At 40.3% G+C, this 25,676-nt stretch overlaps 1 protein-coding gene across 6 annotated transcripts in view; it reads right to left on the bottom strand.

Moving 5' to 3' along the window:
• The window catches only part of GRID1 (glutamate ionotropic receptor delta type subunit 1), an 890,324-nt gene that overhangs the window by 16,300 nt on the left and 848,348 nt on the right, over positions 1-25,676 (bottom strand). For 3 of the 6 annotated variants that reach the window (XM_075072543.1, XM_075072545.1, XM_075072544.1), the window contains exons 13-15: positions 21,382-21,577; positions 9,919-10,085; positions 7,997-8,237 (exon numbers count right to left, since the gene is read on the bottom strand). In XM_075072543.1, the coding sequence (XP_074928644.1) occupies positions 7,997-8,237; positions 9,919-10,085; positions 21,382-21,577 (604 nt within the window). Of the gene's footprint in view, positions 1-7,279; positions 7,787-7,996; positions 8,238-9,918; positions 10,086-21,381; positions 21,578-25,676 lie in introns of those variants that run through there. The other 3 variants (XM_075072547.1, XM_075072548.1, XM_075072546.1) reach the window with 3 other exon arrangements.

Below are 25,676 nucleotides of genomic sequence, written 5' to 3'. Positions count from 1 at the left end.
TGTAACTGAGTAAAAAATGTACAAAGATTTCAGACATGTCAAAATACATAAAAATAATTTAAAAAACAACATAAAATATAAAGAACATACAATGAAGGGAAAATAAAATGTCAGTTCAATGATCTTGTGGTTTTTTTCACTATTAGAAGTAACTGTCCCAAGGTGGAATCAAATGGTCAGGAAAAAAAGATAGCAGCAGAAAGACAACAAGTGGACAGGAAAAGAAAGGTAAGAAAAGGAAAGAATAAAGAAAGAGAAAAATTGGTTTAAGTATAAGAACCTTTAATAAGCAAAAAGGTGACTGACAGCATATGGAAAATGTGTCAGGGCCTATGAAATGATATCTTGTTGGAGATCTGAGGCAGGATAAACCTGATCCCAATTAGAATTCTCAGCAGTAATCATCTTTGACCCATTATGATCATATTAATAATCTCATATTTCTACTTTCAAGATACAGTGGGTTTCAGTTCCAGTTCCAAAGAGAAAGACTAAAGAGCTAAAGCTGTAAGTGCAGATTTTTTGAGGTAGGTTAAAATACGTGTGTCGTCATCCAGCACAGATATATGATGCACCGTAAGGAAATTTAAGGCAGAAGATATAAGGCTGTGCATCCCAGTCCAGAGAGATAGGTTGATGTTTTCTGTTATCACCTCTCCACAGACAAAATTACAATATTTCAGGGCAATTTCATCACCTTCCTCAATCCTGCACAGTTAGAAAATTTTGCAGAGTGATGACTTGTTGGGTTTCAATCGTATCTATTGAAGTTATTTTGTTGAAAACAGAGTGAAAGCAGTAATGACAACATGATGCTGTTACAAATATATAAGTCAGTTAGTACAATTCTTTTCCTGCTGTGGACAGAGTATTTGATGTCAGCCTCCTTAATCTGAAGAATAGAGGAGAAGGAGAACACTGATGACAGGAGAAAGAAAAAGACTGCTCGGTAGAATGATTTTACACAGGCTGATTAAAACGATGAGAAATTATAAGCCAAGTCACTTTAATTAACACTGTGGTAATTAAAGAATTGCAAATATATGGCATGAAATATCCTTAGGGTCCTTAAAGGAGAGGGATGCTGCAATATCTAACTGCAACTAAGTAAGATGAAAATGACGTAATTTCCTAGCTAGTAGGAAATTAAGGTTCCACGTACACCAGCATTATAACTGTGATTTGCGCCAGCCATGTTCCAGTCTCTTCAGATAAAATACATTTATGTTTTATAGTCCTCTTCATTATAGATAAGGAAAGATCAAAAGAGGAATTTGATGAGGAAGTTGTAATAGTGGCAAGATGTGGCTTAACGGCCAATGTGTCAATCTTTTCTATAAGGGATGCAATACATTTCAGTTCTTGGCAAAGGAATCATTCTGTAAATAGTTGAATGAAGTCAATGACTAGTCTAAAGTTGCTAATTCTCCTTAACGTGAAGATATCACATAATTTGTTTGGTGATTAGATTTGCGCAGAGAATTTTACAGGATTTCCATGATTGATTTTTTTATATTCTTCTCAGTTTCGAAGTTTTAATTATTCTAGAGTGTAACATTTGGTATGAAAAAAAGGGGGGTGGAGGGCTATGGTGCTTGATGACTTTGAGGATAGCACAAGAGAATTGTTCTTCTGGGGGCATAGCTGAGTGCAAAAAGATATCGCTGATAAAATATTGATGGAGCCTGCTAAGTCTATTACAGTTAGCAGCCATGTTGGGTCATAATGACAATGAGCATTTGGAAACCATCTTTCAGACTGTCAAATACATTGAAAAATATCAAAGACTCAGTGTTGCAGGAAAGCCCTCACAAATTGACTAACCCAAATTATATTAGAGTTTGTTGAGCATGAGTAGGAACTGAACTAAAAAGTTACTGGACTTAGGATGCTGTGACCCTCTGTACCTCAAATTAGCACCCTGGAACCACCATATTCACCACTGTGATGATATTATGATATGTTTTGTACAAAGTATACCTTGAAGTACAATTTCAAAAGTCTTGATCTGTTGAACATTAATATCCTGTTTGATTATATGTACTATCATTGTACGTGAAGTTATGAAGTATTGCTATATGTATTACTGAAATATGTTGTGAGGTTGAGAACACCCACAACCAGCCCTTCAGTTACAACAAAGGAGTAGCCATCAACTGCCAGATAATGTCAATGGCCCATCAACACCCATCAAGAAAATAATCCACTATCCCAGAGACTTCTCAGAGAGATCACATATTGAATGGAGACTGCTTGACTAATGGAGACTGCCTGATCCCCGAGTCACAGCAAGGATCTTTCCAGCAAGCTGGAAGACAGTATAAAAGAAGGGAAGTGACATCATCACTTGGCCTATCTTCCCTCCAACCCTGCCATCTCAACATCTGGAAACACATATAGAAGACAAAGGCTTTGAACTAGGAAAGTTTGGTTCCAGGCTGTAAAGGGAGTCCAGTCTGTGTATTGGGAACTGAAACCTGCTTGTGCCATCTGTCAGGGTGAGAAAAGCTGTTTGATTCAACTCTTTCTCAGACTAAAAGTTTAAGATTTAGAAACTAAGTTAACTTAAGAAAATAAAAAGTAAACAATCTTTGACCTTTATGTCTACCCCTTATAATCACTTAATGTTGTATCCTTATCAGTGAGTTTGTGTAAACTGCTTAGGAAATCTCAGCTCAGGTTACAGGGGCTGGTGCATGCCCACTTTCCTGTGAAGAAGTGATGAACTAAATAACTAACTTACACTGGTCAACCTTCTGACCAGTGCAAGACAGTACAGTTCTGGGATGTGAGGCTGGGGAGAATTGGCTGCAGCTTCCCTACTGATAGTTCATGAGTGACTGGGAAATCATTCATGTAACACAGCTGGGAGTGTCTATGCCTCTGTATGTCTGTGTAAGGAAAGAGCCTGTCAAGGGTTTGCAACTTGACATTAGCATCACAAGGTGAGGTCCAGCCCAGGTTGGTGAGTTTGGAGGGCTCAGCAGTCCCACAGCCCAGGTTGCACCCTGGGAAACTCATCACAGAGACACTATTCATTTTCTGAATTTATTTTCGTATGAGAAAGACTCTCTGTTTTCAATATATTTAAGTGATTAATTTGTAATGTAAACCACACTGACAGATGCACTTTAGAGGTCAGGGACCAATACATTACTTGCTCAGTTATTCAAAAGGGACAGAGAATAATTTAATTAAAAGTCCAAAATGGTCATTAGTTTGGATTTTTCACTACACTTCTAAAGACAATATTAGTGTCCAAAATATTATGCATAAATTATTGTGATCAGTAAGAAACAGCCTGGTGCAAAATACACACTTCTGTTTAATGGGCCGAGTTGTGATGTATCCAGAGATTTGTGGAGGTACTCTAATATTCATGACCAGGGTAAGAGGACTGGTCGCTGAAAATAACTGGAACAATACATTGCAGAAAATCTAGTCAAAGTTAGAAGAGATTGTCCATAAATTCTAGAAAATCTACTCACTGAAGAAAGATCAATATAATTTCCCCAAAGTTAGAAGTAATCAAGGCCATTTAAATGTTTCTAAATGTCTTTTAAGCATTAATAGACTGCGCATCCTAGTGGAAGATTCTGGCATTGTGGTGCAAATATAATTTTTTTCTAATATCATCATAGGCAAATCTTCCTTTCCACAAACCAGTTTGTAGTTTCCAGTACATTAATTATTTATGTATTCTGCCCAGTAGCCGTATTGGTTCCCAGATATTAGAGAGACAAGGTGACCTGAAGAAAAGCTCTGTGAAAGTTCAAAAGCTTGTCCCTCTCACCAGCAGAAGCTGGTCCACTAAAAGATATTATTTCACTCAGCTTCTCTCTCTAATAATTTATGTAATTTAAATATCTGAGTACTTGATTGCTCTAATGTACATGAAGAACAATAGGCTCACCTGAACCCAGAAAACACCAACGTGATTCTATGTGGAAGAGGAAAATGCTTTGAGGAACTTGCAAATATCAGTACTTCATCCTCAGCTGAAGTCAAGATAACACACAGTCTTTGGGTCATGCTGGACTCAGTACTGACTCTGGAAGCACAAACTTCAACAAGTTACTAAAAGTGGCCTCTCCCCTCTCCAGGTAGCAAGAAGACTCCCATCCATTCCTCTGGTAAATTAGCCAAGGTGGTTTCTGCACTCATCACCTTTAGAATATTTCCCTCTTCCTGGGCCAAGATAAGAAGTTCACAAAGAAGCAGGAGTTGGTGTAGAGTTCAGTCTACTGAGTGGATCATACCTTTCATGTTATGCCAGCACTCTTCAACATGAACTCATTTAATCCTGGATTTACTTCAGGTGTCTAGAACTGATTTACAAAACCCATTAATGAGATACAGTCACTCTATCCGAAGGATTGCCTCTTTTGTTTGACAAGCCCGGGAAACTCATTGCTCAGTACCCTGTGACAAGTATAATCTTCAGGGAACCAGAGACTTACCTCCTTCAGTTGCTCTGTTTTTCAAAAGGGATAGAGAATAGTGTAACTGAAAGTCCAAAGTGGTCATTAGTTTGGATTTTTCACTCTTTATTTTACTGATTTAAAAGGAAGTATTTCTTCACACATAACATAGTCAACCTGTGGAACTCATTTCCAGGGTATGTTGTGAAGGCTACAACTAATACGGAATTCAAAAAATAAAAAGAGGATCAGTCCATCAGTGGCCATGCACAGGGGGTCCCCTAGGCCTCTGACTGCCAGATGCTGGGACCAGATGACAGGGAATGGATCACTTCATATTTGCCCTGTTCTGTTCATTCCCTTTGAAGCCTCTGGCATTGGGCATTATCAGAAGACAAGATACTGGGCTAGTTGGACCATTGCTCTGACCCAGTATGACTATTTATATGAACTTAGGCTCATACAAGACTCTGGAACTCACTTCCAAAGGTGACCAAGAAAAATCCAACTCTTACCATTTTCAGCTCACATTGCAAGTCACATGTCTTTGCAAAAGCCTTCCAAAAAGCAGAAGAGAAGAAAAACCCAGCAGTGTGCTCAAAGTTAGAAGCTGTTAATTAAACTACAGGATTGGATGGTATATTGACTGCCCCAGTGGGACAGGTTTCACAGGTTTCACAGCATTTATACTTTTTGGTGGTTGTCACCATAGAAATACTGATAATAATATGTAGATACCTGCACTGATAGCCTGAAACTTAGTCTTTCTGAAATCAACTCCACTAACAACTCCATTATCCTTCCTGTTTCCCACCTCTGCAACCCTGGTGTCATATTTGACACCTCTTTCTCCTCTTCCCCCATATTCTGTCCCTTCATAACTCTGAAACATCTTTCTATTTAACATTATCAGAATGTTAACATTCTCTTTTCACTATCCCAACTACTTGCACTTGCATCCTTGGGGAACATTTTCCACCTTGACTACAGGAACCTACGCTTCTTCATCAATCTGATCTCTCACTTCATCTTCTAGTGCATCCAAAATGCTCCTCCTACCTAATCCATCTGGGAATTTACACAATAATGAGAAGTATGGGATCCGAGTGCTTGCTGAAGTCACCTTCCTCTCTGGTTGCTCTGACTTTTTTACGCCATCTCCTTGAAGCCACTTTACTGGCTTCCTGCATTTTACTTCATTAAATTCAAGCTCCTTGTCCTTTTTATCAGGGCCTTACATAATCACAGTTTTCATTTCCTTCTACCTCATGCCTGCTTCTTATACTTCTCCAAGACCTTTCATTACTGATTCCTTCATCTCCTTCTCTCATTCTCAATTTTGTCCCTTCATCCATTCTGCCACCTACCTCTGGAAAAGTCTCCCACATTTTGTTCATGCAGCACCGTCTCTCTACTAAAATTAACTTCTTGAAGGACTCCACCCTCCTTGCTCTCTTTCCTAGCATCTCCACACACACCATCACTTCCTTGATCTCTTCTCCTGTGCCTTGTCTTTGTTTAATTTGTCTTGTTTACCCCTACCCTGGAAGTGTTTTTGGCTCAGACTTGAAACCACTTACTCCCACACATCTGCTTAGTCCCACAAATAAGTGATCTTCCTGGAGTAAAGCTGTACCATACATCCATCTGTTCTCTGAGTCTGCTGAAGTATTTTAGAGATTTTTATGTGGGGATGTTAAAACCTTGAGATTCCAAGAGAGAAAGTTAAGGGCAGCCATATTAGAACAGTAAAAGCCTAAAACGTATTTCTGATTAAGAAAAGTCAGACAGGGGAATGATGAAAGCTGTAATTCCAGTTAAAGACACAGAAAAAGAAAATAAGGGGAAGCAGGAGCAAAGGAAGGAGAACATTAAAGATCAGAGAGACAGATCCTTCCCCCAAGGAATGGGAAATAGAAACAAAATAGAGCTTGGGATATCTTGAATTGAATCAGTGACTGACCTTATCTAACACTTTTCCGAGTATATGCTCATTTAAGTCTACAAAGCTTTATGCATTGGACTCCCAGAGCACTGAGAGGAGAATACATTCAGAGTATGTCACACCCAAATGTGGCTAATATTAGTGGACTTTGAATAGTTACCACCTTTGTCCATGATCCTGCAAGGTATTCCGCAAAGGTGAGGAGGTCCCCCTACATGGAGCTCCTTACAGGGTATGCACCTTAATTAGCAATGTTATTGTCTCCATAGTTCTAGTGGGGATGTGGTCTACAGCGTACTAAGGGAAAGGCTAAAACCGTGCATCAAAAATATAAATGCAGCTGTCTTTATCAGCAAAGCTATTTGTTCTCACTCTGCATGCTCTCCAAATGCTATATTGTGCTAAGCAAAATGGATACAAAATTTCAGTTATCAAAAGGCTCCCTTTCAGCAATATACATCCTGGAGTTGTGTGCAAGTGACTTCACAGGTTTGTCCCACAAGCATGATACAGATGTTTATCACTGAACACTTCGCGGATGAATTAAAAAGGGTGAAGAGGAAACACAGAGAACGGAATCTTATTGACAAATATTTGATAACATTACAGCCTGCAACATATATTTTCAGATTCCATACGCCACAATTGTTTATATGTGGTAGGCATGTCAATTATTGTAATACTCCTAGAAATTAAGATTGGCATTGATGGGCTTTGTATTCTTTTCCAGCAGTGATGCTGCTTGCTCCTATTAGTTGCTTGTAACAAATATCTGTTCAAAATGTAAGAATCTGCAAGTCTCTCAATGTTTAAAAAATTCCCAGAGGTTAGCTTGTTAAACTTTTTAATTGATGCAAATAGATACAGGCTTCATGCAAGATAGATCTGCATATGGACTGCTGAGTCTACTATAATGTTACTATTAATTACTTTGTGCTGTTGCATGAAAATGTTTGCAAACAAGTCATTCCAAATGGATTTTTCTAGGTAAAATATTTTATACGAAAGGCATTTGTTCAGAAAAGTAATTAATTTTTTTTAAAGGTTCCAAAAAGAAAGTTGTTAAACAGTGTTGGTGGCTGGCTGGTGTACTGTATTAATAATGGGATAATTAAATTTTAATCACTAAGTCACCTGTTCAGATTTGATCTAGATTGGTTGTAACCAAAAATTGTTGCCATCCGATGGCAGTTATGTAGAATGAGCTGGTGGTCACAGCCCACTAGGCAAGGGTCCAAATCACAAAAACATCAGTTGGTGCCAATTAGTATCTTGCTGTCAGTCTTAGCAGAGAGGCCAAGGGTATGGTGTCTCAGCTACTCTCTTACCCCTAAAGCTGGTCTCTCCAGGTCAGGGTTGAGGCACATTGGTGGGACAACGTAGGGAAGTTTGCACTGCTGCTGCCCATGCTGTAACTGCTCTATAAATAAATAAAGGACTTTAGTCTCCAGGGCTGTCAATTTGGCACCTTCCATGAAAGTCATATTTAAAAAAAATCAAACTTTATGAAATAATTTAGTATCTCCAATCAAAATCAAGTGAGTGTATTTGTACGAGAGCACCTAAAATACCATAGCTTCCATTTGCTCTCTTTCTACTCTTAATTGTGATAAGAATAAAAGTTATGGACCTCTTTTGGAGTTTCTTGATGACAACGGTTGCTGTTCCACCACAACTCCAGCGCTGCCACCAAACATGCAAGAAGAAGGCCTACTGCTAAAATGCAGAAGACGCCTGCAAAACTGTGAAGCTTCAGTGCCTTGCCATCTGTTTGTGCATTGGTGTGGCTGTTCAGGTCACAACGTCCCATCCGTGGCCACCATTTCTGTTTGAGTACATCCAAGTCTCCAGTGTCTTGTAATTCTAAGATCCTGCAGAAATTTTAAAACATAGCCATTATTTCAGTTGATTTCTGTATATTGAGTATGCATTTATCAACAACTCTGCAGCCCTGGAATCCTTATATTACAAGTGGGCTGCAGGAATTATCTTTCTACAGGAATTCAGTGATAGTTAGTGGAATTCTGTCTTTAGGGCAGACCATCTCCAGCATGACCGATGTAATGCTACAGTTGCCGGACTTTCTCACTCTCTGTCCATAATAAATCAGTGAGGTATATTTCCTGCATATCAGATATTCATATACATTTCCCTCAAGCATTGAAGTGGTTGTGAGAGTGCCACTTTCACAAGCACAACTTTCAGTAAGTAATAAGTTTGATGAATATCTCATAGTCAAATGTAATTTCATCCAAAAAGCATCCACCTGGGAAGGGGTGAAACTAGCTACTCTTTTATACCACACTTCATACAGTATATTCCAGTCCAGAGCAGCCACAAGACTTCACAGATCAGCTTTAGAAATAAGTGTGACTTTCAAAAACTGCTTTTAATAAGCAAAGCTTTAGTTAGGGCTTTACCTAAAATTTTGACTTTGCTCAGATTCCCAGTACATTATAATAGTTATTCAAGAAGAAACAGCCCATGAAAGACTCAACCCTCCCACCCATATATGGTCCATATAGTAATTTCTAATTATACTTGAAACAGGCATGCAATCATTTGCACAGTACTTAATACAAAATGGTTTAAACAGCAAAAGAGTTGCTCATTTCTGCTTTGAGCTATAGCAAATGCAGTTCATTCAAAAATATTTTACTACAATGCTGTTACTTTACGCTTGAACTAGTATGCAAACAATTACTAATTAATCATTGTTTCCCATTTGTGAAGTGTCCCTTCTCTCCATGAATGATTTATTTGGGGTCTGGTTTGACAACTGCCTTTGCTATTTAATAACAAGCTTTGCTTTCGAGGCAGCTTTGTCTCTGGTTATCACAAGAATTCAGGCCGACTGAATATAAAAGGCTTCTTTAAGAATAATCCACACAGACAGAAAGTGTGCATGTATCTACAGCACCGTGCACGTTTGTTTTAGCATAAAGGGAAAGTATATATGTATACTTTTAAATATATTGATAGACTGGGATCACTGAATTGTGATAGCCACAGTAGAGTCACTATCTTCCTGAACCCATGCAACCACTCATTAACTATTATTTGCTGATTATATAATGATACATAATAGACACCATTGCTTTTCTCACATGGATCAATGCTCCCCCGGTCTAAAGACTAAATTGTGGCTTTGACACAAGCCCTGAGTTTCACTGCCCCCAAAGCAGTCTGGGAAATAGATTGTGACTCAGAGAGTTACAATCTCCTTCCCAGTTTACGCATTGCTCTGGGGAATATATCAGGCACAACATGGGCTGCCCAGAATGCTGGGAGCACAGTCAATGTTCCATCCATCTTCAGCTCCCTCCTACCTACCCCCTGACCACGTGCACAGGAGAGGAAGTAGCCACTCTGTTGATGTTGCTCCCCACCCCTCTGCCCTATGCTACTATAAAAGGAAGAGAATTCAAATAACTGATTTAGAAAGACAGAGATTCATTTAATAAACACACATTGCCAAAGTTAATCAGCTGTGAACACGAGATTCTTCGTTGCAGAGAGGAATCGTATGATATAAGCACAGTTTTGTATTACCTTTGGGAGAAGAGATCCCTGTAGGGGCTGCCATGCTGGAGTGCTATCCCATATCCTTTACTACTGATGCTGTTTCCAATGACTGTAACAGAACACTCATCATCTGTCAGGGCTGCATATTCCACCACTGTTACATCCCACAAAAAAGCATAGTTGCCTTTCTTTGCCTGCAAATGCACCACAAATAAAACTAAATTATACAGTTGATCTAGGGCTTAAATGGGTCTCAAAGTCATGCTAAGCCTTTCATTGACCAGTGCTGACATTTCGTTAGTTCATAACAATATTTTGGACCTCTCACATCTTCAGACACTTCATAACAACATTTCCTCATTTACTTCACACCCACCTTAGAGTACTCGCGTTGTTTTAATAAGCCAGAGTGGTGCAGTAGCCTGGGTCCAAGGCTTCTTGTGTGTGACATGGCTAACTTTAGGCCTCATATTGATCTTTTAAATAATTATAACTATTAATAATGAATCAAAGACATCCCCTTCAATTATATTACTTGATATGGTTTTCTTAGGATTAGTGAAAGCATATTAATTCTTCCACTTCTACACAGTTACACACCTGGGCAGATACACTGTAACACTATGATATGTTCTAGCAGGCACAGCCACCAAAATGGCAGCTCACCAAAAGCAAAAAGAAAACCCTTTGAAAAGAGTTGCCCTAATCTGCAATAAAAGGCAGGATACAATTTTTAGAGACCAATTTTCTCTCTTAGCATGGAAAAGAAAGAGTCATCACATTCTCCCACTAGCTTTATTTGTGACCAACATTGACTTATTTTAGTACACACCTGTACAGCTGTCCTCATAATGTCAGCCGTAATTGGATTCAAACCAATGCCTGAGTGCAGTGTACATGATGAATGTAAATCACTTTACTTAACATAAGATGTAAGAAATGTCTCTGGATGGGGATTTTAATAAAAAAAATTCATCACTTTACTTGGTTAAAGTAATAATTGATTTCCTAATGTATTTAAGTAATATGTTTTTTAAGTCTCTAGTGAACATACAAAGTACAGTGGAACAGATGGGCTGGAGAATCTAATGCAAATAAATGAGTAATCTTAGATGCAGGCTTCCAAGACTTAATTTTTTTAAGTTTGGGTGATTTGTCTTTTCTCATCAAGTAAAAAGAGTTGGCAAGGCAGGAAGCTGACATTCTACATATATTTGTTTACAAGATTAGATCCTTAAGCACCCTCAACTAATGGCCTCATTTCTGACCATAAGCAGTTCCCAGTGGTTCTTTTCCATCTCCATGTAAGAGACTTGAATTGACCTAGAAGACAAGACTCTCTCAGTTGTTTTATATCAGCAGCTGCCTGCTGGAGTCTGGGCTAGGAAATTAAACCCATTTCACTTTAGCATGCTTGGCTCTCAATGATCACAATACACTGAACTCCTTGATGGCTATTCAAATAAGACAAAAAAACAAATGTTGGTGAGTGGTCCCCCAGTGAAAAGAACCCAAGCAACTAGAAAGGAAACTCCCGCTACTTCTCATCTGCCCATATACCCCTACCTCTTAGCACATTATCTCAGGCCAGAAAATCAGTCCCAGACAAACAGTATATCCTATCACACCAAACAACTACAGTAAGGCAGCAAAACAACAAATGAATATGCTCAATAGGCTAAAATAATTCATTCATGTAATGTGCTTTGAGAGGCTAGGATGACCGTTGCTGTATTAGTACAAAATATGTTTATACTCCCAAATACAACATGGGCTATTCAGACAGGAAGGACATGAACACGATATGATCCTATGCCAGCATCGTGAAGTAAGCCAGAGAGTGACACATCTTCTTCTTATTAAAAAAACAGTCCAGAAAACACCAGTTCCTAAAACGGCATCTCTGAGGTATGACACCACACCAAAGCAACCCCTCAAAATATTAGTACGTTTGACATTTCATGCACATCTGCCTACATTCCAAGTGGGCAGAGAAAGTTTGATGTGAATGGGGAAGGAATCAAAGATGAATTATGCCATGAGATATTCCATCTGGCTGGAAACACAAAAATCTGTCTCTGAAAACACGTACAGCCATCTATGTGTGTATTGAATAATCCTCTACCCCCAGCCATTGGTGTTAGTTACAAACCTGTTCATATCAGTCTCTGTCCTACCTGTGAATATGCTTGTGTCTTTCTTGACTGTTCCAATTTCATGTTAGTAGGAGTGTCCATTATAGGACCATACTTCCATATCTGTGATACATCTGACAGGATTTCAGATTCAGGGCAATATGCATCTTGTATAACCACGCCCACTGTTGTACATAACAGCCTATTTGTGTATTTTAAGCCCAAGCTCCATAATAAATAATGCATCTGTTTTTGCAATATAAAGAGGCAATTCTGCTGCATATATGTGCAATTACACAATAGGCTAGAAGGAACTGCTATGAAATAATCTGGTATTCCCAACACAGAATTTCTTGCCTCGTGTGTCTGCCCCCTTCCTTCCACCATCTATATACACATATCTTTCCACTGACAGCTGCCCCTAGCACTTCCAGATTTCATGTTGGGTCCCAAATACCATAAAAAAAGCCTTAATTGTGGCACGTTGACCCCTCCATTTCTGCTAGTGGCTTGGACCTGAAAATGTCAAGAAGTTCAAAATGCAATGAAAACAAAAGTTAACAGGACTTATTCAAAGAGTAACAAAAGGTTCAGTTAGGGTTTAGGATGAACATTCATGTCAGTTCTTATTTTCTCCAGCTCATTTCACACATTCCTAAAGAAAAGCATGTGAAAAGTAACTATATTGCATATATTTTTAAGTTTTCGCAGTGCGACAGCCCCTCTTTAAATTGCACAAATGATACTGCCTCCCTGTCATATTGGATGTTAACATGGATTAGAAGTGTGCTGAATTTAGACTGCAGCCAAATATTTAGTCACACAGGAAGCTTTTTATGTAAAATAAATACTAAGAGAAAGGAATCTCCATTCTTTACAGAAGCAAATATTATGAAAGTAGAAGAAATGGCAGAAAAGAAAATCATCCACATGGAAAGAGAGATCTTTGGGACCTCTCTCTCTGGCAATCAGAACAAGAAAACAATCTTACCTCCTCCAGGATTTCTGAAGGCTAAGAAGTGTGCATAATTAAGGGTTTAAAATGCAGACTTCTGTTTATGCTAAAATCCTGAGGATATCAGAGAACTAATGTTACACAGTTCTGATGGCACTGCGCAGAATTGGTTATGTCACAAAAATATATAATTGATACAAAAAGGCCTGGTGGACTTTATTTACTGTTTCATAGTCTCAAATCATAACTTGAGATAGCAATATCCTAAATGGCAAAGAGAGACTGACCTTGTCAAAAGACTTCCCACCAACTGTAACTAAGTAATGGGAAGCTTCTCTGGGCAAAGTAGAGATTCAGGGCAGCTTGCGTAATAGAGGCCATAGCTGTATGATTCTCTAGGCATTGCCTTGTAATGGAAATGGGATGCCTGTGGAAGTTAATGTTTCCCCAAGCAGCCCTGGGACAAATAAGCGTATGCTAGTATAGATATTGGCTCTGCTCCTCTTCTGAAGCCTGGAAGCTAAAGACACTTGTCTGCAGATCAGCCTCTGAAGCAGAAAATACATACAGATGTGAAAACTAGAAGAAAACAAGACTGACATAATTTGTATCTCAAGAGTCCATCTCTTATGAGTCTCATCCCTCCATTAGCACTAAACCTGTTTTTTGCCTTATTGCTCTATACACTTTGACAAAGAAGGGTTCTTTGGAGGAGCAGGAAGTGTGAAATGGAGTAAGAAATACCCTAAAACGTATACATTGGGGACTGGGATTTGAATTTGACTGAGTCACATATATTATGCCCCTGATTGGAGTCCCAGGGTGTATGCAGGTAATACAGCAAAACTAGCTGGAGCTAAACTAATAGCTTGGTTAAACTATGGTGGTAGCAGCGATAGTGGTGTTTTTTCCCCTGTGCCCATAAAATAGACTTTCCAATGGAAATCCAGCAGATGCTAATAGAATGGGACAACTGCCCTGGCTAGCAGGGAAAGAGGTATGGTGCATACTAACAGGGTAAAGAGGAAATTTGAAGGGGAAAAAAAAAACAAAGTTATATAAACAAAATTTCTTCTTTACATTCATCAAAATTGGCTTATCAGACTCCCAGGATATAAAAGGGAAAATCAAAGAGGATAAGGAGAGTGCAGGGGAGGACTAAGTAATTTCTTTCCATTATTCCTCACTATAGAAGACAACCGGAAAAAAACCTGTCACAGGGCCCTTGTTTATTAGCAGTGAAATTTAGGCTTTCAAAAGACATGTGCAAGAGACTATTGAAGCAATTTTGTAATTTCTGGGATTGAGAGGTAAAGCGCTACCATGGATTATAAAAGGTTTCAGAGACAGGGAGCAAAGAGTAGAGATAAATGGTTGATATTTAGCATACAGGGAGGCTAATAGTAAAGTGCTCCAGAAATCAGTTTGAGGACAGGAATTGCTTTATCTGAAGGTGTGAATTGTGAGGTGGTATCATTAATGATGACAGAGAATGTAGATTGGTCAAGAGAACAGGAGGGCTGCAAGAAATTCCAGAGGACCTATGAAAATTCATAGGTTAACTGGACAGCATAATGGTATATGAACAAAGGCCATGTACATTGAAAAGAATAATCTAAACTATTCCTATGCACTAAAATTTTGAGTGAGGAATTGTAATATCTCAGGGAAAACATTGATATGGGGACAGCTCAGAAAAAAATAAAAGCCTGGTTCAATATTCAGTGGTGATTTTAAAAATTAAGAAGATATTAGGATGCTGTAAAGAGGAGAGAGAGAACAATATAGAAATTATTATAACGCTATTATATAAATCAATTATACATCCTTGCCTTAGATACTGTATTCAGTTTAGGTCACCTCATTGCAAATAAAACATAGCAGAAATAGAAAAGATTCAAAGAATGGCAATGAGAATGATTGGAATCAGGAGAAGGAACGAATCCAACGAGGAGCGCTTTAAAAGATTATTGCTATTTAGTTTGAAAGGAAAAGAGTAAAAGCAGGGGTGGGCAAACTACAGCCCGTGGGCCACATCCAGCCTGTGGGACTCAGGGCCAGCTCTAGCGTTTTTGATGCCCCAAGCACAAAAAATCTGCAATCGCGATTGATGGCAGTTCGGTGGCAGGTCCTTCGCTCCGAGAGGGAGTGATGGCCCTGTCGCCGAATTGCCGCTTAATGCCCGGATGTGCTGCCTCCTCTTCATTGACCGCCCTAGGCACCTGCTTGCTATGCTGAGGCCTGGGGCCGGCCCTACCAGGACTGTCCTGCCCAGCTGGGACTGTCCTGCCCAGCTCCTGAGCTCCTGGCCCAGGAGGCTAGTCCCTGGCCCAAAAGGCTAGACCCTGGTCCCCCCCCTCCTGTTCCCCCTCACCCGCAGCCTCAGCTCGCTCACTCCACCACCAGCGCAATGCTTTGGGCTGTGAGCTCCTGGGGCAGCGCTGCGGCAGAGCCTGACCTGGTCTCCGTGCTGTGTGGTGGCAGCGGCAGCGGCAGCAGAGTGGCCCAGCTCCAACTGGGTGGCACAGCTGTAGCACCGTCAGCCACCAGTGCTCCAGGCAGCACGGTAAGGCGGCAGGAGAGGGTTGGGTAGAGGGCAAGGGAATTTGGGGTGGTGGTCAGGCAGCAGAGGTGTGGATGGTGGTCGGAGAGAAAATGAGTTGAACAGGGGTGGGGTCCTGGGAGGAGGGGGGTTGGATGGGGTGGCAGGGTTAGTCAGTGGCAGGGATTCCAGAGGCAGTCAGGGGACAGGGGGAAGGGGTGGTTAGATGGGACAGAGGTTCCAGGGGGGTGGGAAATGTCAGGAATGAGAGAAGGGGTTGGATGGGGCAGCGGGGATCCGGGAACAGGGAGTGAGTGTGTGTGGATGGGGCAGGGGTCCCAGAGGGGCCGACAGGGAACAGGGGGGGTTGGATGGGGCAGGAGTCCATGGGGGCAAATAGGAAGTGGGGGACAGGCCACTACCCCCTCCCCTAACCTGCCCTCCACACAATTTCTGAAACCCGATGCGGCCCTTAGGCCAAAAAGTTTGTCCACCCCTGAGTAAGAGGGTTTATTACGTCTACATCTAAAATAATGAACAGTATAGAAGGAACTTATCAGGTCATCCTATTTATCCTACCCCTATCATGAACAGATGCTCAAAATAAAAAAAAGGCAACAATGCGAAATGTCTAAAAATAAATATTTTGTATGCAACAACCAACCTGTGAAACTCATTACCACATGATATCATGTGGGCAAATAGCTTACTAAGCCCCACAAAGGGATTAAAAATATATATGATTAAGAATAGTGTTTTCAGTTGCATTATCTAGGATAAAATTACAAGAGCTACCAAACTTCATGCTTCTTGATGTACACTGATCAATAGCTGGAGTGAGAAGGAAACTTCCCCACATAACAGTATTGCTGAATTAGTTTTGTTGTGGGGAATCTGTACCAGTATTCCCATTTTTAATACTGTATTATATGGACCATTGTTACCATGAGAGACTTTTGAACCCGTAAGACCAAACTTACAAATCAACTCTTCTCACACATCTTTGGAGTTAAACGAAACATCACTTGACTCTCTGAGTGCAAATCTGAAATACATTTGTGTCACTGAGTGTTTTGCAGTGCTTAGATACCCTTTGTGTGATTGCCATCAATGTTTTTAGAAGCTGTGCCTTAAGACAATGGTAGATGGTTACTATGGATGTACAGACCATATCTTTTATGAAAAGATGCATTTTCCATGGCAACAGAAATGCAGGAAAGCTTTCAGAACCCTCTTCAACTTTATCTTTTTGTTCTGAGTTGCTTAAAGAGTTCAAATTGCAGAAGCAGATAGGAAATTCTCAGCTAGATTACTGGAGGTGAGTCGAATAGGGCAAAATTGACATGTCTAACACTTATCTATAAAAAAAAACAGACTCTCTCACATTGCTTCTCACTGCAGTTGGCATTGCTTTTCTTAGAAATGCACTGGTAACTAATGTCCATTTTATAATCCAATAAAACTGAAAGATATGGGGAAACTGAGAAGAGTCACAGAAATCTGTGTTTCAAGGAGAAGTCATATTTTTTCATTGTGTTGACAAAAGTCCTTGTTCTGAAAGATGCACTAGAAATATTTGTGTTTTTGTGGTATGGAGAAATTTAGATTTTACAATGCAAAAAATTAGAGATTTAAGACAACATTTACATTTCACTTTTGTGTTCTAGGAAATGTATACTGATTAAAAGTCCAGTTTCATTGGCTAACACTGATTCTCTTTTAAAAAAAATACAATTTCTAGACATGGTATTTGACATGAGCAACTTGTCTGTTTGTTCAAAGAGCTCACTGAGTTGTGAAGAGAGGCATTTAAACTAGAAACACCATATTTTATTTGACAATTTTATTAAATATTAAGCCTGGTTTAGTAAATGTTTAATCAAATGGAAGCACAGGTCAGCTATGGGACTGCAGAGAAACTGGATTATAGTCAATGCTATTTGATGTAGTCAATCAAGTTTTATATATATCACACCAGAACATTAAAATCAGACTTAATTTGACACAGTTATTATCATATAATTTGAGCTACTTCCCAATGGTACACTGAATCCCAAAGTTACTCTAATTGGTATTCTAAACAGTTTGCCAATCTAAAGCTAAAACCTGAGGCTTAAGTAAATCTAACTATAATAAATGGAAGCCCGTAACAGGTTTATAAAATATGGATATTTACAGCCTTATTGATGCTGAATATATTATGACATAATATGATGATATAGGGAAAATACATTTAAATACATCCTGCATTTTTTTTCGGTAAATGGTTTAAATTTTTTTTAAACATCAATGCATGTGACAGAGTGCTTATCTATATTTTGTGTATTTATTTTTACTATTTTTTCATGCTGAGAAAGCCTCATGAAATAGATGTCTCATTTCCATACAGATCCTAAGCAGTTATAAAATCATACACCAGCACACTTTCTTACACCCATATAATGAGGGACTGTACACATAAAAGAAGGAGAAATGGTGACTGGGCCAAGGGCAGGGCATTTGGCAAAGTCAGCCTAATATTTTACAGTGGTTACAGGTTGAGACAAAACCCACAGACTATGGGGAAGTCAAAAAAATTTGCTGAAGTTTATAGCAAGAGGACTTGACCCAGAGAAACCATTACTAGTATAATAATATACCTGAGAGAGAGCGAGAGAGAGAGAGAACAAGCCTGATTGAAGGGTCATAGTAGTCAGTGAGAGGCTTCGCATTGACTTCAATGGGCTTTGGATCAGGCTTCAGGCAGGACTTCTGCCTCATGCTGTCTTAGGCACAGACTGCACACTCACTCAGTCTTTCGCAGACAGAGCAAGGTCAAAAGCTCCCAACTGTATGTAACTGCATCCTGCTCAATATTGTTAGTGGCAGAGCTGAGAGAATCATTTTCAAAGAACATGTTATCTGACAGCTGTAGCCTCACTTTATTCTCTCAGGATCTCTCTGGGAGCTCAGCACCATTTCCTACATCTGATTTGTCATCTGAAAGTATCTGTGGATATTTTTTTTTTTTTTAATTCTCTGGACTGACTGATCCTGACTAGTTCTCAATGGGCACGTAATAGTCACCATTTGAGCTGGATTGGTTAGATGTGAGGAGTCAAACAAATCACATGATATTGTTTATGTTCTGTGCTTGGACAGCATGCAAGTACTTCCAGCCAAAATGTTAGTGTTCGTGAATCTAGAATTTGGTTTGTACAAATTCTTGTACTTGCAAACATGAAACCCACATTTGTGCCAAAAACTAGATTGCACTTATAGTTGCAGCAAGTAAACAAACAAACTGGTGCAAACAAATTTATTTTAAAATTCCACATATTTTACAGGGATTTTGTTGCAATGTACACATAAATTCTACTTTTATATGTATTTAAAGGGTTACCCAAATAGTTTCATATGTAAAAAGTGAAACTGGTGTCTCCTTTGCTATTTTGACTGTAGTGGTTTCAGAGTGACAGCTTTAATAACAAAAGTATTTGGAGGTAGAGCACAGAGACAGCTTTGGGAACAGTGGTCTTGGGTGAACCAGTGGAAAGAGAAACCTCTGCATGATGGATGTAGCTGTTCAAGCATTGCTCCAAATGCTGGAGTTCTGAGAGTGGAATCACTCCTGTGATATTTTATTTGGTGGCCGCTGCTTTTGCCACCAAAATCTATTCAAGACAAAGACTTGTTAATAAATTTGATTAGGAATAGAATATTTCTGCTTGCACATCCACACTTATTTTTCCCTAACAACAGAATATCCCTTGCCTGGAGTCCATTTTTTCCCATCAACTCAGCCTGTGACAATTTAAAAATCTGAAGATTTTAATTTTTCTCTATGAGTGTCTAGAAAAATAAACAAAACATTTGGAAAAGTAAAATAATATAGAAAAGTCTACATTTTAGTCTCAGCTTTTCAAAAGCATAAAGAACTTGTAACACAGTTGTGGGCCCAGAGATACTGGTTTTCAGTTTACACCAAAAGAAATTGACCAATGAGTCTACATTCATAATATTTTATTTTAAAAAATAAAAAGACTGATAAAAAGGAGACTATGATATTCCTCTAAAGAAAGTTTTAACTTTCATTGACTTCCTGTGCATCCTGTGTGCTGTATTTTACTTCTGATTCATATTTGTCATTCACGTTCTGACTATGCAGAGCTACAGCACGGGAAGCAGCACAAGAAATGTGTGTATGCATGCACGCATGTACACTTCTAAGGCACTTCTAAGCAAGTGGATGGCTGAAAGTTGAGTGTCTGATTCCTGTGTCATTGCTCTGGGTCAAATTCCATCATTTCTATGTACTGATGAGACAACATATTTCAATTAGAAAGTCACAATTAAAAGAAACTATCACAGGCTTTAGGACCCTGAACAAAGATCATGGCTCCTGTATTGAGCCACCCTATATCAGCTGCTTGAAACCTGCATGCACAGTTAATTTCGCTTTAAAATAAGTGTGTGTGAGAGAGAGAGAGAGAGAGAATAGGTGAGTGAATATATTAGTGAGCAGATTGAAGTGGCACTTGTGACAAAGTTCCTCCTCTACCTTGGTGGGTCCTGCGCTTCTTGGCAGATTTGCTCACCTCAGTGATCTTCCCCACAGTCTGGGTCAACTCCTCCTGTGTCTGATCAGGAGTTGGGAGGTTTGGGGGGAACCCGGGCCCGCCCTCTACTCCGGGTTCCAGCCCAGGGCCCTGTGGATTGCAGCTGTCTATAGTACCTCCTGTAACAGCTGCATGACAGCTACAACTCCCTGGGCTACTTCCCCATGGCCTCCTCCAAACACCTTCTTTATCCTCACCACAGGATCTTCCTCCTGATGTCTGATAATGCTTGTCTCCTCAATCCTCCAGCAGTACACTCTCTCACTCTCAGCTCCTTGCCTTCTTGCTCCCAGCTCCTCACTCGCACTCCTTCTCCTCTGGCTCCTCCCTGCCTGACTGGGGTGAGCTCCTTTTTAAACCCAGGTGCCCTGATTAGCCTGCCCTGATTGGCTGCAGGTGTTCTAATTAAAGTAGCAATCTCCACTGCCTTCTAGAAAGGTCTTAATTGGCTCCAGGTGCCTTGATTAACCTGGAGCAACTGCCATTTGGTTACCATGGTCCTAGGGATTTGTTTAGCCTGGGGCTAACATACCTGTTTTTCAGTACTTTACTGTATGCCATCTGGCCTTGCCCCATCACACACTGAATAACTACATGGATGGGTAATATGTGAGCAGGTAGATGAATTTTTGAACACCTGGAGTACCATTGAATAAACAAAAATGACAAAAAACTTAGTTCATGTTTCTGCCCTAATGTAAGTGGATATAATTTTGCTGAAGTGAATAGGACTGAATTTAATCCACTGACAACAATAATCGTGGGTAAAGGACAAGTTTCAGCACCCAGGGAAAATATAAGACCACCCAAGGTAACTTTTTCAAAAGTGATTTAGGTATCTAGGAACCTAAATGTCAGTGAGACTTAAGCCATAAAAATGGGACTTAGCCACAAATGAAAATTTTACCTTCAGTTTTAGAAAGAGGAACAGGAAAGGTGCAAAAGAATTAGAAGTTGTAATGGACTAGAACACTAGCCTTTCAGAAATGGAGATCTGAGTTCCATGTGAGAGCTGGTCTAAGGTTGAAATGATTTTGCTGGAAAAAGCATAATCCTTTATTAGAAGCATAATGTTATCAACAGTTTTGACCTCAAACTAATTTGCAACCTTTACTTAAAAGAAACCTAGGACTGGAGTATTTTTTATTTTAAATCCTGCCTGTACCACATGACAATTATTTTTTCATTCATTAACTCCATGCAAGCTACACAAACACAAGACAAATTTAAAGTAAAACTGCGCTATTAATCCAGTCTTACCTTCCTGATGCCTTCAGAAGGGTTCGATACACAGTTATCTGCCCCATTATTTTTACTGATTGTCCTCCACAGTTCAGCAAATGTGTTATCCTGCTCCAAAGGGTTTGTCCCTTTTGCTTTGAAGTATTCATACACTGCTGAATCCCTGACAGTACCGTAAGACATATCAATTTGTTTGGACAGATCTTGAAATGTTCTGAAATTCAAGAGATGTTGAAATATTAGTGTTATCTAGTACAATAGAGATTTTATTAGTTAAATGATCTCTCTCTATGGCTGTCTTTAGAGTGAAACAAAACACCTATCATCAATCAGTCTCATTTGCATGTCTCTCTTTTATCATAAAAGGAACCCAAAGTGTAATTCAGCTACACTGAAATCATACAAAGTTTAATTGTCCTTGAGTTCTTTTAGTGAAGAGGTTTATTTGGAAAAGATAATATTCATTCTGATGCCCATCAACATATTGAAATTATGTTGCTATGTTTATGCAAGAGCACAGAGCAATCAAGTTTTATTAAAGCATGTGGAAAACAATGTTTAAAGATATAGGTCAAAATCAGCTCTCATTTAAATCTGTGTAAATAGAGAGTAATTCCACTGAAACTAGTGGAGTTACTCTGGATTCACATCGGTGTAAAATTGGGCCAAAAATCAAAACACTAACTTTAAATGTATATTTATAGTCCAAATCTCTTTCCCGCACCCACCAATAAAATAAACAATTTTCATATACCCACACACTGGGCCTAATTCTTATTTAAGCTAAAGTTGCTTTATATCACTCTGACAGTGCAAGGGGCCTTAAAGGGTATGTCTACACTGCAGCTGGAAGTGTGCCTCCCGGCTTAGGTAGGCAGATAAACACTATCTCCATTCGAGTAAGCTTGCCAAAAATAGCAGTAGGGATATTGTGGTACAGGTTAGCCTCTCAAGCACTAGTCTGCCCAACTCCCTGAGTCCGAGCTGAGGTGGCGAGCCCATGCCGCAGCCTGTGCTGCAATATCCACATTACAATTTTTAGCATGTTAGCTCAAACGGAGCTAGCATACATCTCTCTACCCAGGCTGGGAGGCACACTCCCAGCTGCAGCAGAAACATACCCTTAAACATACCCTCTTAATCCACACTAGGTCATTCACTTTCCAGCCATGCAGAATATAATTTATATCCTTTCAAGGTCCCTTTTCACTGCCAGACAGATGTAAAGCAACATTCAGGTCAGTGAGAATTAGGCCCATTATATGTAAAATATCCATACTATCCACTCAATTTACATTAGAGTAGGGACCGTTCTACCTGTGCTTTATAACCACTTGTCACAAGGTTCGAGTGCAATCCAGACCAGTAAGGGGTTGTGTCACCATTTGGCCTGGAACCCAGGGTGCCTTATAGTTAAGGCTACAATTTAGTCACAGGTATTTTTGTAAAAGTCATGGACAGGTCATGGGCAATAAAGAAAAATTCCTGGTCATGACCTGTCCATGAATTATACTTTAAATACCGCTGACTAAATTTTAAGGGGTCACTGCTGTGAGGGGGGAGGCACACGGGGGGCACTTCTGAGGAGGGTGTCTAGAGGGACTACTGCTGGGGTGAGAGGAGAGCCAGGGATCCGCTGCTGGGGGGGTGCTTTGCTGGGGGGAGCCCAGGACCACCCGAAAAGCAGCTGGTCCAACTGGCCCCAGGGCCACCCCAGAGGCTGGATACAGAGCCGCTCCAGCAGCAGTCAGTGTGGCTGGCCCCTGGGCCACCTGAGCCAGCTGCATAGGCGGTCCTGGAGTCAACCACACTTGCTCCTGCAGAAATCACAGGGGTTGCAGAAAGTTACTGAATCCGTGACTTCCATGACGAACATGAAGCTCTACTTATAGTGCTTTGCTGCTGGAGGTCTTAGCCTGGGATGCTCACAGCCAGCCTACAAACATCCAGGTCACACACTGAGTGTGTGCGCTAGGTAGCCCTGTACCAGCAGCCCGTTTACAGCCCCACTCTGGCTTCCACCAGACTTGGCTACAACCAGCAACGTGACCCCAACACGATCCTAGTTCAGCATTTTCCCAAAACCATGTGCTTTGCAATGTCCAGCCCTCTCCTGGATAGCACAGAGAAATAATAAGGTTTGGTTTTTTTTCCTTTAAAGAGACCAAAGCACACCACAACATATTAACTGGGGTAGATACACTCTTTCCCTCAACCACAGTTCTGTGTTTTATATTAAACATAAAACACATTTATTAACAATAGGACAGAGGTTGAGTGATGCCAAGTAAAAGGAACAGAGATGGTTACAAGCAAATAAAACTGAAAACACATTTTAAAAAATCTAAATATTAATCTAGCAAGGTACAGATTTTGTTCAAGATGGTTCCTCTCACCAATCCACCTTCTTCTCAGCCACGGCTGACATTCCTTCTGTCAGAATCCCAAAATAAACTTAGTGTCCATAGTACCTCTGGCTATCGGCAGCGTGATGGGGTCCATCATACCCACATCTGGTTGCCTGCCAGTCCCTGATCAGGCAAACCCTTATGTCATTCCTCCTGGTTTCCATGGGTGTGACTTGTCCCTTGTCTTCTATCTGAGCTGCCTGTGTTTCTCCTGGTCAGCAAGCTTCCACTACTTCAGTTCTGCCTCCCCACTGACACCTGGCCTCCAGCTCTGCTCATCTCTCCTCCACTGGCAGCTTTTTCCACTGTAGCCTCCACAGCTCTGGAGGCCATTGCTGCTGCTGCTACTGGATCATCTGGGGAACCATCTGCTTGGTCTCCTGCATGCTCGGTAGGAGAAAAAGGGACTCTTCTTTTGCCACCTGGTTTGGCCTCTAGCTCCAGTTTCTTCTGATTAGCTGCTGACAAACCTCACTACGCACCCAGCTTTTCTAACTTCTTCTTGGTGAGCTCAGCACCTGCTCTTTTGCTCCTGCCTTTTCTACTTGTTGCTCATCTTTCCTTTCTTCTACTTCCAAAATAAACAGAAAACAATCAAACTGTAGTCTTTCTTTGATTGTGCCCTTTCACTTGTGAATCACTTAAACCTATTTCACCAATGCTTAAATTGTAAGCCTTAGTTAAATTAACAAGCTGTATGTAAATCCTTTTTAGATTACACTAATTTCATGAGGTTTAGGGGTGCAATCCAGACCAGTAAGAGTCTGTGTCACTAGTTGCCCTGCAATCACTTTGCTGCTGGAGTTCCCAGCCTAGGATGCTCCCAGCCAGCCTATAAGCACACAGGTCTCACCCGGAGTATCTGTGTGCTAGACTGTCCTGGTTCAGCAGCTCTGACCCCAGCAGCCTGTCTATGGCCCCACTCTGGCTTCCACCAGCCTTGGCTACAACCAGCAAGGTGACTCCAACACATTCCCAGTCCAAAATTTCCCCAAAGTAATGTGTCTGGAATTTTCCAGCCTCACCAGGATAGAGAAATAATAGAGTTCATTGCTCCTTTAAAGGGACAAAAGCACATTACAGCTTATTAACTTAATTGTGGTAAGTACACCCTTCCCTGCAAACACAGCACTAAGTTAGTTTATAGTAAAAACAAAACAAATGTATTAACAACAGGACATAGGCTGAGTGATACCAAGTAAAATAAACAGAAGCAAAGATGTTAAAAGCAAATAAACCTGGAAAAAATGCATCTAAAAGTCTAACCCTCAACTTAGCAAGGTACAAGTTTGTTCAAGATGGTTTCTCTCACTAATCATTATTTCCAGCCATGGCTGACTTTCCCTCAGTCAGGACCTTCCACAGAAGAACAACATGCTGGCTTCCCTTGTTTCCTAGGTGAAAGATCTTTGGCTAAACAGGTTTCTCATCTACATTCAGTTTCCAGAGACTTCAACCCCTCCTTGTTTGAAGGACCGATCTTTCTCAGCTTGCAAGAGCTCTAATCTCTTGTATCTGTCTAGTGATGGATGCCAAAGATGGCTTCTGTCTTTGCTTATGTCTTCGAAAGTTCAATGACCTTGTTTCAAGAGGCAGGATGACCTCATTCTGTTTCCCTTCCTGTGGGCTTCCCATCCCTCTGCTGCTGTCTATGTAAATACTGCTTCCCATTTTTTGGTCATCCTGCTTAACTGCTGTGGAGACAGGTAGATAGCTGCCTTCCCTCCTGATGGGGAAAAGCCTGTGGGTACATCTACATTACAGGATTATTCCAATTTTACATGAACCGGTTTTGTAAAACAGATTGTATAAAGTCGAGTGCACACAGCCACACAAAACACAATAATTCGGTGGTGTGCGTCCATGTACCGAGGCTAGCGTCAATTTCTGGAGCGTTGCACTGTG

The sequence above is a fragment of the Chelonoidis abingdonii genome, chromosome 15, assembly GCF_003597395.2.
Source record: "Chelonoidis abingdonii isolate Lonesome George chromosome 15, CheloAbing_2.0, whole genome shotgun sequence".
Taxonomy (NCBI): Eukaryota; Metazoa; Chordata; order Testudines; family Testudinidae; genus Chelonoidis; species Chelonoidis abingdonii.
Note: the sequence above shows the minus strand (reverse complement) of the source record. Positions and strands in the feature narration are given on the sequence as shown.